General features: G+C 36.3%; 1 protein-coding gene across 7 annotated transcripts in view; it reads left to right on the forward strand.

The window, feature by feature from the left end:
- The window catches only part of PPP3CB (protein phosphatase 3 catalytic subunit beta), a 56,049-nt gene that overhangs the window by 6,783 nt on the left and 37,050 nt on the right, over window positions 1-12,216 (forward strand). For all 7 annotated transcript variants that reach the window (XM_036437769.2, XM_036437773.2, XM_036437770.2 and 4 more), the window contains exons 2-3: window positions 8,816-9,016; window positions 9,700-9,824. In XM_036437769.2, the coding sequence (XP_036293662.2) occupies window positions 8,816-9,016; window positions 9,700-9,824 (326 nt within the window). The remainder of the gene's footprint in view (window positions 1-8,815; window positions 9,017-9,699; window positions 9,825-12,216) is intronic.

The raw sequence follows: 12,216 nt of genomic DNA on the forward strand, positions 1-12,216 counted from the left end.
GCTAACATCGTTTGCAGTAATGGAGATGTAAGGAAATGAGCATATAAAGAATCAATAGGACGTGGAGCCTAAAAAAAAACACACAAAAATTTTAAGTCTGAGTGACAGAGAATGGTAATATAACAAAAATAATCTGGGAAAGGGAATCGTTTTGATGGAAAGGCATATTCACAGAAACGCCACGAATTAAAAGGAACCCAAAGGATACTTTGAAATTTTGAAGACAGTGCTGTAGGATTTATTGAACCTTTTCCTTAGAGCAGTGGTCGGCAAACCTCGGCTCGCAAGCCACATGCGGCTCTTTGGCCCTTTGAGTGTGGCTCTTCCACAAAATACCACATATGGGCGCGCATATTCAGTGCGATTGAAACTTCGTGGCCCATATGCAGAAGTTTGTTTTCAGCCTGGCCGAGTCTATTTTGAGGGCCAAAGAGCTGCATGTGGCTCGCAAGCCGCGGTTTGCCAACCACTGCCTTAGAACATGTGGCCAATCCATGCTTCTACCTCTGGCGACTGAAAGGGTTATATCGTTTTTTATTATTAAGAAGACTTCCAATAAATCTTTTAATTACAAAAGCATTGTCATTGCGTTGGTATAAGACAGATAGTACTGGATTAGCATTTGAAGATCTCAATTTCAATCATGGCTCTTCCATGGTTATTAAGGTAGGGAGTTAGGATTCAAACCCAGTTAATTGAAACACTTTGAGAAAGTCATTTAAGTAAAAACTGTTATCTCATTTGTGAAATGAAGATAAAACCTGCCCTACCAAACTCAGGATGTCTCTGAGAATCATACAGGATTATGTATGTGAAAATACTTCGTTAACTATAAATTAAGCACTATAAATGTTTTTATTGCTATAAATTAGTATCAAGATATACAAATATTTTAGGAACTATAGTATATGTTCAATTCAGTAAACACTTATTAGTTACCTATGATCCAGTCTCTAGGTATGTAGAGATGAAAGACAGCCCCCTCCCTTCAACGAGCTCATAAGCTCATGGGGGGACATATTTACAGGGCAGCTGATAAGTGTCATGATATAAGTGTGCATCATATGTTATGCTGTGGAACCACAAAGGAGGTGGTGACCTTAACCTAGTCTGGAAACATTAGGAAAATTTTTCAATAATTGGAACACTGATAAGTTTAAGGACAAGGAGAAATTAGGCAAAAGATAGGAATAGTGTACCCCCAAACAGGCATGCTAGGTAAACATTTTATCTAAAACGATGTAATTAAAAAATGAAAGTGTCCATAGTGTAGGGTGTATGTGGAATGTGAGGTGGTGCAAAAGATGAGGGTTGGAAATGTAGGGAAGGGTCAGATCACAGAATCGTATATGCCATGTTAGGATAAAGGATTTAAATATTACATAATGAAACCTGTCTTGAAACAGGAGAATGCTGCATTTTTTTTAATGTTTTTTTTTTTTTTTTTTTTTTTTTTGAGAGAGAGAGGAAGTGAGAGGGAGAGAAACATCTGTGTGAGAGCGTAATATTGATTGGCTAACTCCTGCTTGTTCCCCACTGGGGATTAAGCCACAGCCCTGGGCATGTGCCCTGACTGAAAGGTGAACTGGCGACCCTTTGATGCTCGACCAGCTAAGCCACACCAGTCAGGGCAAGAATGTTGAATTTTAGAATAAGTATTCTAATTATTGTGGAGTATGGGAATAATTGAAAAGGTCATAGTAATTCCAGGAGCGTGGGGGAAATTCCCTCCTTGGTTTTCCAGGACCAAAGGGACAAGAATAGATCACAGAATTATTTAAGACCTATTGGTCATATAGGGTGAGAAAGAGACTTCTTGGCTAATTCCAGGTGGAAAATAGACAAAAAGTGAGAAGATGAAGCTATCCATTGTAGATTACTTTTTCAAGAAGCTTAGTTGTCAAAATAAGGGATAGCTACCTTTATATTTCTTCCTATCAGGGAAGAGGTATTCCTCCCATCCAGTACTAAACATTCTATCTGTGCTCTGAATCCCATACCCCACACATGTCCCCCTATTCTGTTTCTTCTGCCTCTGCCTCTCCATTGGGTCTTTCCTTTGAGCAGATAAACATATTCAAGTCTCTGATCTTAAAAATAACCCAGCCCAGCCAGTGTGGCTCTGTGATTAAGCATCATCCTATGAACCAAGAGGTTATCAGTTTGGTTCCTGGTCAGGGCATATGCCTGGGCTCAATCCTGAGTAGGAGATGTGCAGGAGGCAGCTGATCCAAGTTTCTATCTCTTTATCCTTTTCCCTTCCTCTCTCCCTAAAATCAATAAAAACATTATAAAGAACAAGTAATTCTCCCTTACTCCTCATTCCTATATGTTGTGAGTTTCATATGAGAAGTGACTAGAAGTTTAACAAAGGCAGGGACTTCAAAGGAGGAGGTGTTTTTTTCCTCAGTGAAGTGATGATGTTGGGAGTGATAATAGGGAGCGGAAACTTTTTTTCTCTGCTGGAGTAGTGGCATGTGGATTAATGAGGAGTGTTCACTTTGAAAAATGTGTTTGAGAAATGTCCTTCAGGGGAACTAAGATTTAATTAAACTAGAGAGATGAAGACGAGTTCTTTGAACAAAGAGTAAAATGAGAGTGGGGAGGGGTGGGATTTTTTTTTTTTTTTTCTTATAATGGAAATTCTAGAGGCCTCAGTGAAAAAGATTCAGACTGAGGAGAACAGCTATAGGATGGCATGGAATAAATAAAAGAAATACAGAGAGCCTAGCCAGTATGGCTCAGTGGTTGAAAATTGACCTATGAACTAGAAGGTCATTGGTTTGATTCCCCTTCAGGGCACATGTCCTGGTTGTGGGAGCATGCAAAAGGCAGCTGATCAATAATTCTCATCAGCCGGGACCAGTTTGGCTCAATGGATAGAGTGTCGGCTTGGGGACTGAAAGGTCCCGGGTTCGATTGTGGTCAAGGACATGTACCTTGTTGCAGGCATATCCCCAGTAGGGGGTGTGCAAGAGGCAGCTGATAGATGACGCTCTCTCATCGATATTTCTAACTCTTTATCTCTCTCCCTTCCTCTCTGTATAAAATCAATAGAATATATAAAAAAAAATAATAATAATTCTCATCATTGCTGAAGCCGGTTTGGCTCAGTGGATAGAGCGTCAGCCTGCGGACTGAAGGGTCCCGGGTTTGATTCCAGTCAAGGGCATGTACCTTGGTTGTAGGCACATCCCCAGTAGGGGCTGTGTAGGAGGCAGCTGATCGATATTTCTGACTTTCTATCCTTCTCTCTTCCTCTCTGTAAAAAAAAATATATATTTTTAAAAATAAAAATACAAAAAAAAATTCTCATCATTGATGTTTCTCTCTCCTCCCTCTCTGAAGTCAATAAAAAAAATTTTTTTTAAGTAAGAAAATACAAAGAAAAATTCAGAAGTATAGATGACAGGAATGACTTCATTTTATATCATTGCCAATAGTAGCACTTTGGCTTGAATGATACTTTGGAGTAAAGTTGTTCATTTGGCACCAGCTGCAACCCAATTGGTGTTGGAAGCCTCAGGGGACCTAATAGTTTGCAGCCTTTGCTTATACTTGGGGAACAGGATTAATTTTCAGGATTTCTTACTCAGTAGTAGAAAAAGTTAAGATCTCTGTCCCTCCCACATCCCTCATCAATCTGTATTCTTGATTTATTTTTCTAACTTCCTAAACTAAAACTTTTTTAGGCCTTGTTTTTTAGCCACCAGTACATTAAATCTGAATGAAATACCCTGTGAAAGTTATTGATTACTAAAAAGATATGCTCATCATGGTAAAGTTTGGGTTAATGAAAGTTTTTGTACAGGACACTTTGGTCAAAATGAATATTATCAAATCAGGTTTGCTAATGTTAGAAACTGGTGATTTGAGGTGATTTTACAACCTTTTAGGTTGTTCCAGCTAATCCTCCATTTTAGCCATTTCAGTTATTGACCATTTGCATTACAATACTTACATTTATGTTCTGGTTTTTGCCTATCACAAATATAGAAGAGCAGAAAAAATAGTCTGAAAATAAGGAGAAAAATGTATAGGAAGAAAAAACTAGGAAAGCAGGAATAATGGGTTGAAATTGAATTAGAAATAAAAAACACCTCTTAAAAGCTTAAAAATAGATGGAAATGCTTTAAAATTCTGAGTTGCCAAACAGTAGTAATTTGAGAATATTAATTTTTAAAATATTTTTATTGATTGATTTTAGAAAGAGGAAGAAAGTGCAAAACATTGATTTGTTGTTTTACTTCTGTATTCATTGGTTGATTCTTTTATGTGCCCTACTGAGGGATTGAGTTTAAAACCTTGACATCCTATCTAATAAAATAATAATATACACATTGACTGTCATTCCAACACACAAGATGGCTGCCACCATGTGGACACCAGATGGACTCCACAAGATGGGCAATTGGGAGGGACCAGGCCTGTAGGAGAGGGCAGTTAGGGGTGACCAGGCTGGCAGAAGAGGGAAGTTGGGGGCGACCAGGCCTGCAGGGGAGGGCAGTTAGGGGCACTCAGGGTGGCAGGGGAGCAGTTAGGCATCAATCAGACTGGCAGGGGACTGATTAGGGGATGATCAGGCTGACAGATAGAAGCAGTTAGGTGCAATCAGAAAGGCAGGCAGGCAAGCAATTGGGAGCCAGCAGTTCTGGATTGTGAGAGGGATGTCCGACTGCCCGTTTAGGCTTGAACCTACCGGGATGAATTAGTCGGACATCCCTCGAGGGGTCCCAGATTGAAGAGGATGCAGGCTGGGCTGAGAGGCACACACCCCTATGCATGAATTTTGTGCACCAGGCCTTTGGTATTGGGATAATGCTCTAATGAACTGAACTACCCAGCTAGGGTGATAATATTAATTTTTGATGAAAAATATTGAACCCTCTATTGACCAATAGGGTCAATAATTAATACCTTATTAGGCCAAATTCTATTTGGTAAGTTTTCTTTTACCTGATTAGATCATCTTCCAAAGCTCCTTTCCCTACCTGCCAAAGAGCACATGCCTTTTTCTTCTTACTTTCTTATGTACTGATATATTAAAATATTGTTTTTGAAACTTTCTGTTCTCCACTTTCAGTTTGTATTGTTAGAACAACACTGATCTTCAATATTTTTTACCTAGCTTTTATCTAGGATGGCATTTCTTCACTCCTTAACTTATACCCATTCCTTAAAAGGTATTCCAGCCTTGGCCGGGTTTTCTCAGTGGATAGAGCTTTGGCCTGCAGTTGTTGGCGGGTTCTGTTCCCAGTCAGGGGCACATACTGGTTGCAGGGCTCAATCCACAGCCCAGGTTGGGGGTGTGCGGGAGGCAACTACTCAGTGTGTCTCTCCCACTTTATACTCCACTCCCGTTACCCCCCCCCCCCCCTTAAATAAAGACATTCTGGCTCTCGGTTAAAGGGGGGGTATTACCTCAGTGTGACTTTCACACATGCATGAAAACATGCAGTGCCAACTGATGACTGGCTGACTGGACCAAGGTGGGTGGGGCTACCAAATAGGTTTTTAAGAAGTTCTATATTTTGAACAGAATTCATTTATTAGTGAAATTATATTGTTGATTATTACAAAGTATATGTAATCTAGAATGCAGCCTCTTAAACAGTGCCTGTTTTCCTGAGTAAAGTGATTAAGAAATTCTCTTGGCCTAATGAGAAAAATATGATCTTGATCTCAGAAATTTGTTTTTAAGAAATATTTAAATTTCTCATTTTTGTGTCTCAAAGGTAACTTTAAAAAATATATATATTTTATTGATTTTTCACAGAGAGGAAGAGAGAGGGATAGAGAGTTAGAAACATCGATGAGAGAGAAACATTGATCAGCTGCCTCTTGCACACCCCTCCTGGGGACGCACCTGAAACCAAGGTACATGCCCTTGACCGGAATGGAACCTGGGACCTTTCAGTCTGCAAGCCGATGCTCTATCCACTGAGCCAAACAGGTTTCGGCTCAAAAGTAACTTTTGACTTATTGAATAATCAATTGTTAATTTCAGTAGCTTTTAAACAGTTGGTTTACTGATGAGGGCAAATTTGGTTATATCATAAATAATAGTTTGTGTAATTATTTATTTTTAAAATATATTTTATTGATTTTTTACAGAGAGGAAGGAAGAGTGATAGAGAGTTAGAAACATCGATGAGAGAGAAACATCAATCAGCTGCCTTCTGCACACCTTCCACTGGGGCTGTGCTCACAACCAAGGTACATGCCCTTGACCAGAATTGAACCTGGGACCCTTGAGTCCCCAGGCTGATGCTCTATCCACTGAGCCAAACCGGTTTCGGCTAGTTTGTGTAATTTTTAAAAAATATGTTTTTATTGATATCAGAGAGAGGAAGGGAGAGGGAGCGAGAGAGAGAAACATTAATAATGAGAATCATCGATCAGCTGTCTCTTGCACCCCGTCCCCCCTATGGGGATTGAGCCTGAAACCCTGGGCATGTGCCCTGACAGGAAATGGAAACAATGACCTTATGGTTCATAGGGAAGTGCTCAACCACAGAGCCACACCCACTGGGCTTTTTAATCTTTAGTTGGAGAAAAACATATTTTAGCAGTGGTTTTTATTTTATTAGAATCTAGAAATAGTATATTTGGGGGAATAAAATGTATTTAATGCCTGTTCCAGGTAGTAGTAAAAAGAAATGGGAGCCGAAGCCGGTTTGGCTCAGTGGTAGAGTGTCGGTCTGCGGACTGAAAGGTCCCAGGTTCGATTCTGGTCAAGGGCATGTACCTTGGTTGCGGGCACATCCCCGGTAGGGGGTGTGCAAGAGGCAGCTGGTTGATGTTTCTTTCTCATCGACGTTTCTAGCTCTCTATCTCTCTCCCTTTCTCTGTTAAAAATCAATAAAATATATTAAAAAAAGAAAAAGAAAAAAAAGAAATGGGAATAAGTGTATTCTAACCAAGGAAAAACAAGTTCAAGTTTTGTTTTACTAAGTGTCAAAGAAGAAGAAAGCAAGAGGGATTGGTGATTTCAGAATCTTTTTAGAAATGGTTGACAATCCCTCTACATCAGTTCTTATCTCATTTCTAAGGGATTTTTTCCTAAATTTTTTCCCCTCATATGCACTTTTAAAGGATTGAGTTCTTTTCCCCCCTTGTATGAGAACATGCTTATTTATTATTCTTCCTTCTGTAATTAATGTAATTCTAGCTCAGCCCCCTGTCTTTACTTACTCCAAGTTATGAAATATGAAGAAGCAGTTGTTCTATATATTTCCAGTCTTCTGTATAATAACAGATGGGGTCCAGCCAGCCCATCCTGATGGGGGCCCATTGGGCTGGGCTCTTGGGGGGAAGGGCTATGGGCAGTTGGCCTGCCAGCCCTGCCCCCAATAGGGGTGTTGGGGACCAGCAGGGTGGCGGGGAGAGGGACCAATTAGGCCCAGATCAGGCTGGTTGGCTGCCACAGTGTGCGTCATAGACACTGGTAGTTCTTGTTGTTCTGGTAGTTCTTGTTGTTCTGCCATTCCAGTCGCTGAGCTCTTTTATATATATATATATATATATATATATATATATATATATATATATATATATATATATATATAGCTAATCACAATGAAACATCAAGAAATACTATAAACTGTATAGGCATATGAGTTTTTTCCCCAAAAAAAGTTTTAGCTCAGAAAGAGGAAGCTGCCTAACAGTCTGCTGTATGTAGACTTTCTATAAATTTTTCTTTCTTTTGAAAAACAAAGTAGTATTTGATAAAAAGCCTAAAACAACTTCAGTGATCTTAAATGCATAAAGAACTCACTCGTTGGATTCAGTGAAAAATGAATCAAATAAACTTAACAGATATATAGTAGTAATTTTTGCTAGATATATGCCTTCAAATTGTGCTAGATACCATTGAAAATATACCTTTCTGTTTTCTGTTCCATTTTAAAAACATCAGTTTGAAACAGTATAGTTGGTGATTACTTATTTTATGTATGTTTAGTACATATATGTTTAGTACACAGGAGTAAAAAGGCCAATTATTTCAGTAAAGACTGTAGCTTAGGATACATTTTCAATGATTACTTTTTACATATATTCAAAAGTACTTTTTCTCAAAAAGAAAAATGGGAGTGAAGATAATTTGTTTTTAAAAAGTATTAGATGACTTAAAAAAATCTCCAATGATAAGGAATACACTGATGTTGAAGGTGTATAACTGTTTATAACTGTTTCAAATGTGTGGTTTGTGAAACATGAAGGAGGAGAAAAGCAGTATTTCAAAATTGTCATGACTTATTAATGTTTGAAGTCTATACATGCATCTAAATTAATTTAAATTTCATAAGAAAGCATTGGCTGTTTTATCTATATCCTTAAAAGTTTCTATTCAAGTTGGCCAGAAAACAATGTTTTTTATATTCTTATTAGAAACCTGGTGGATCGCCTTATATTTTGTATTTCTGTCTATTCAGGCCTATGTAGTATTAAGTTATATTTATTGTACTTAATATAAGATGAAGGGTGAATGATATATTTTGAGAGTTCTGCCAAAAAAAAAAAAAAAGTTTTATCTTAAAGAAAAAAGTTTTGGTTATCCTGAAAGAACTTAAATTTTGTGAGACAATTTATTTCTCTAATAATTCTCAACAAACAAATTGTTATACAGATTAATAAAAATATGTATACTTTGATAGCTTTTTAAAAAGGCTTTTAAAAAATTAATACTTCAATAAATGAAGAACAAGAACCTTTTTATTTTTTACTCTTATTTACCTATATCTATTCATTAGTTCTATGTTAATATAATATATAGTGACTTATTTTTTTCTTAATCATAATAAAATTGCAGCTGTCCCTTTCCCTCCAACACATCGCTTGACATCTGAAGAAGTATTTGATATGGATGGGATACCTCGGGTTGATGTTCTGAAGAACCACTTAGTAAAAGAAGGTCGGGTAGATGAAGAAATTGCACTTAGAATAATCAATGAGGGTGCTGCAATCCTTCGGAGAGAGAAAACCATGATAGAAGTAGAGGCTCCAATTACAGGTACATTTATTTATGTTTTAGATATTTTTTTTATCATACCATTATTTAATTGCCTTGATATAGAGCTTTCTCCTTTTAAATCATAGTATATACTAAATTAATATTACATGGACATTATCTTGAAATTTTACGTTATTTTTAAAAGTTTTTCCCTATTTTCAGTGAATAAATATGATCCTAAATAATCTGAGTGCAGAAGTTAGTCTAATATGCTATTTTGAAGGTTTCATTAGTTGAGTTGGCCATAATTCAGTTTCATTCAACAAATACTTACTTTGCTTTCCGTCTTTAGGGACAAATGCCTAAGTATCATATCAGATACTAAAGATAATTATTTAGAAGTCTACAGAAAGTATTGAGTTAGATTGGTGTTTTTACTGCCATCATTATAATTTTGTCATCCTAAAACACACATGGTTGGTTTTCTGAAGAGAAGCTTTATAAAATATAGATGAAAATTTTGTTGCTGGCTTTAAGTCTTACTACTTTTGTTACGTCTTGTTCTATATCTTGAGCATAGGTACACATCATCCCTGTCATGATTTTTCATAGATGTCTGCCTTCTTAGACATTTCTTGATAGAATTTACACTATCTCTTATGTAAAATAAATTAAAATTTAAGTAAAATTTGTTACTTTAGAGTGTTTTTCCCCCCCCATATCTAATAATCTTCTTGTTTCAGTGTGTGGTGACATTCATGGCCAATTTTTTGATCTGATGAAACTTTTTGAAGTAGGAGGATCACCTGCTAATACACGATACCTTTTTCTTGGTGATTATGTGGACAGAGGTTATTTCAGTATAGAGGTAATAATCATGTACTGTTTTGCTTCTAAGTGTTGTCATAGATGATTTTCATTAATTTCTAGTAAAATAAGTTTCTTAAAGTACCTGTGTTGGGTTCTTTTTAATACTTCAGTATTATCTGAAGTTTTTAGGTAAAGCAATTATTTATTCCTCTTCTGTTATTCAAAATAATCTCTTAATTTTCCCTGTATTACTCCGTTTATATAATTGCTATTTTTTCTCAGTGGAAATTATAAGCAAACTGAGGGGTCTGTATTGCCCTGTTATCTAGTAGCCTTAAGAAGTTAGTGCTGCCAAAACCGGTTTGGCTCAATGGATAGAGCTTTGGCTTGGGAACTGAAGGGTCCCGGGCTCGATTCTGGTAAAGGGCATGTACAGTACCTTGGTTGCGGGCATATCCCCAGTAGAGGGTGTGCAAGAGGCAGCTGATCGATGACTCTCTCTCATCAATGTTTCTAACTCTGTATCTCTCCCTTCCTCTCTGTACAAAATCAATAAAATATATTTTAAAAAAAAAGAAGAAGTAGTTAGTGTTGTTTCTCTCTCTTAGCCCTAAAGGTATTAACCTGTGTGAAAGAAGAGTAATTGAATTTTCTCTGATTAAATAAAGCACATTGTAATGCTTTTATTGCTTAAACCCTAGTACTTCTTTTCCTCCTTCTATAGCTCTTAAGACCCCTAATATGTCATATGGAATCCTGTGTATTCTGAAATTATTCATTTGTTTTTAAAAGCTTAAGAGGCCTTAAAATGACCTGTTGATTATCACTTAATGGTAGATGATTCTTTTTCTTTTACTTTTTTAAATTATATAAATAAAACCAGGTTAAAATAGAACAGTATGTATTTTCTAATATTTATATCTCCTTTTAAAATTTTTTGAAAATTTATACAATTATATTCCGGGCAAATAACATAATTTGACATTTATATACTCTCCTTTTTTGAATGAAAATGAGACTATATTATAATATTTTTCTGTAACTAGCTTTTTTTCACACACTGCGATGTATTCCAAGTCAGTAAATATAAATTTAAAGCATCATGTTTTCTTTTCTGTTTTTTAAAATTTTAAATCTTTATTGTTGAGCCGAGACCGGTTTGGCTCAGTGGTTAGAGCGTCGGCTTGGGTACTGAAGGGACCTGGGTTCGATTCCGGTCAAGGGCATGTACCTTGGTTGCAGGCATATCCCCAGTGGGGGGTGTGCAAGAGGCAGCTGATCGATGACTCTCTCTCATCGATGTTTCTGGCTTTCTATCTCTCTCCTTTCCTCTCTGTACAAAATCAGTGAAATATATTTTTAAAAAAATCTTTATTGTTGAAAGTATTACATACATCCCCTTTTTTCTCCCATTGGCCCCTTCTAGTCCACCCCATTCCTCCCTCCCATGCCTTCACCACTCTATTGTCTATGTCCATGGGTTATGCATATGTAATAAAAGCTCTTTTGTTGATCTCTTCCTACCCACTCACCCCCACCTTCCCTCTGAGATTTGACAGTCTGTTCAATCTTCCCTCAAAGCTTCAAGAAAAACAGATAATAGTTTTTAACAAAAAGACTGGGGGCTTTTTCAAAAACAATAAACATTTTTAGGAAACTTAGTTGGTAACTGAACATGGTAGTGTGTATGCCCTGTAGCTGACTCTTAATATATTTTATTGTTATAAAAGGAAAATAACAAAGTATCAAAATACACAAGAAGGACAGGTAGTCCTTTAATAAGTATTTTTTAAATAAGTATTTTTCTGGCTTAATTCTTCTTTTCTTGTGAATAAAATGAAGGTGTGAATAGTTACACATTTCAGTAGACCTTAACTTGTTAAAAATAAAGTTTGTTTTTTCTTTTTATATATGTAATATAAACCAAGATTATTTCCATAGTAAATAGTCCTTCCTTATTTTTTTTATACAAATAAGTAAAATGTGACTGTTTCTTATGTTAAATCTATTTAGAGAAAGTATTTATTTGTTCATTACAAAATAAACGAAAGTGTGGCTATTTCTGTCATTAGGTAGCATGGCTTAATGCTTAACATCAGAGGATCAGAATTCTTTCTCCATTACATACAAGTTTCATGATTTTGGACAAGTTACTTTAACTCTGCTTTAGTTTCCTCAGTTGTAAAATAGAGATAATATTACATCATAGGATTAATTTTACAGTGCTTGATACATCATAAGTACTCAATAAATGTTAGCTGCTATAATTTCTTACATTATTATTTATTGATCTACCTAAGAAAGAGACCAACCTGCTAATTGTTTTTACAGCAATTTGTAGTTAAATAGATTATTTGACTTATTCATTCAACAAATATTTATTGATCTTTTATTGTTTGCTAGGTACTTTTCTAGAAGTTTACATTTCTGTTAGGAACAAAGAAAAAAAA

The sequence above is a fragment of the Pipistrellus kuhlii genome, unplaced genomic scaffold (genome assembly GCF_014108245.1).
Source record: "Pipistrellus kuhlii isolate mPipKuh1 unplaced genomic scaffold, mPipKuh1.p scaffold_m20_p_15, whole genome shotgun sequence".
NCBI lineage: Eukaryota > Metazoa > Chordata > Mammalia > Chiroptera > Vespertilionidae > Pipistrellus > Pipistrellus kuhlii.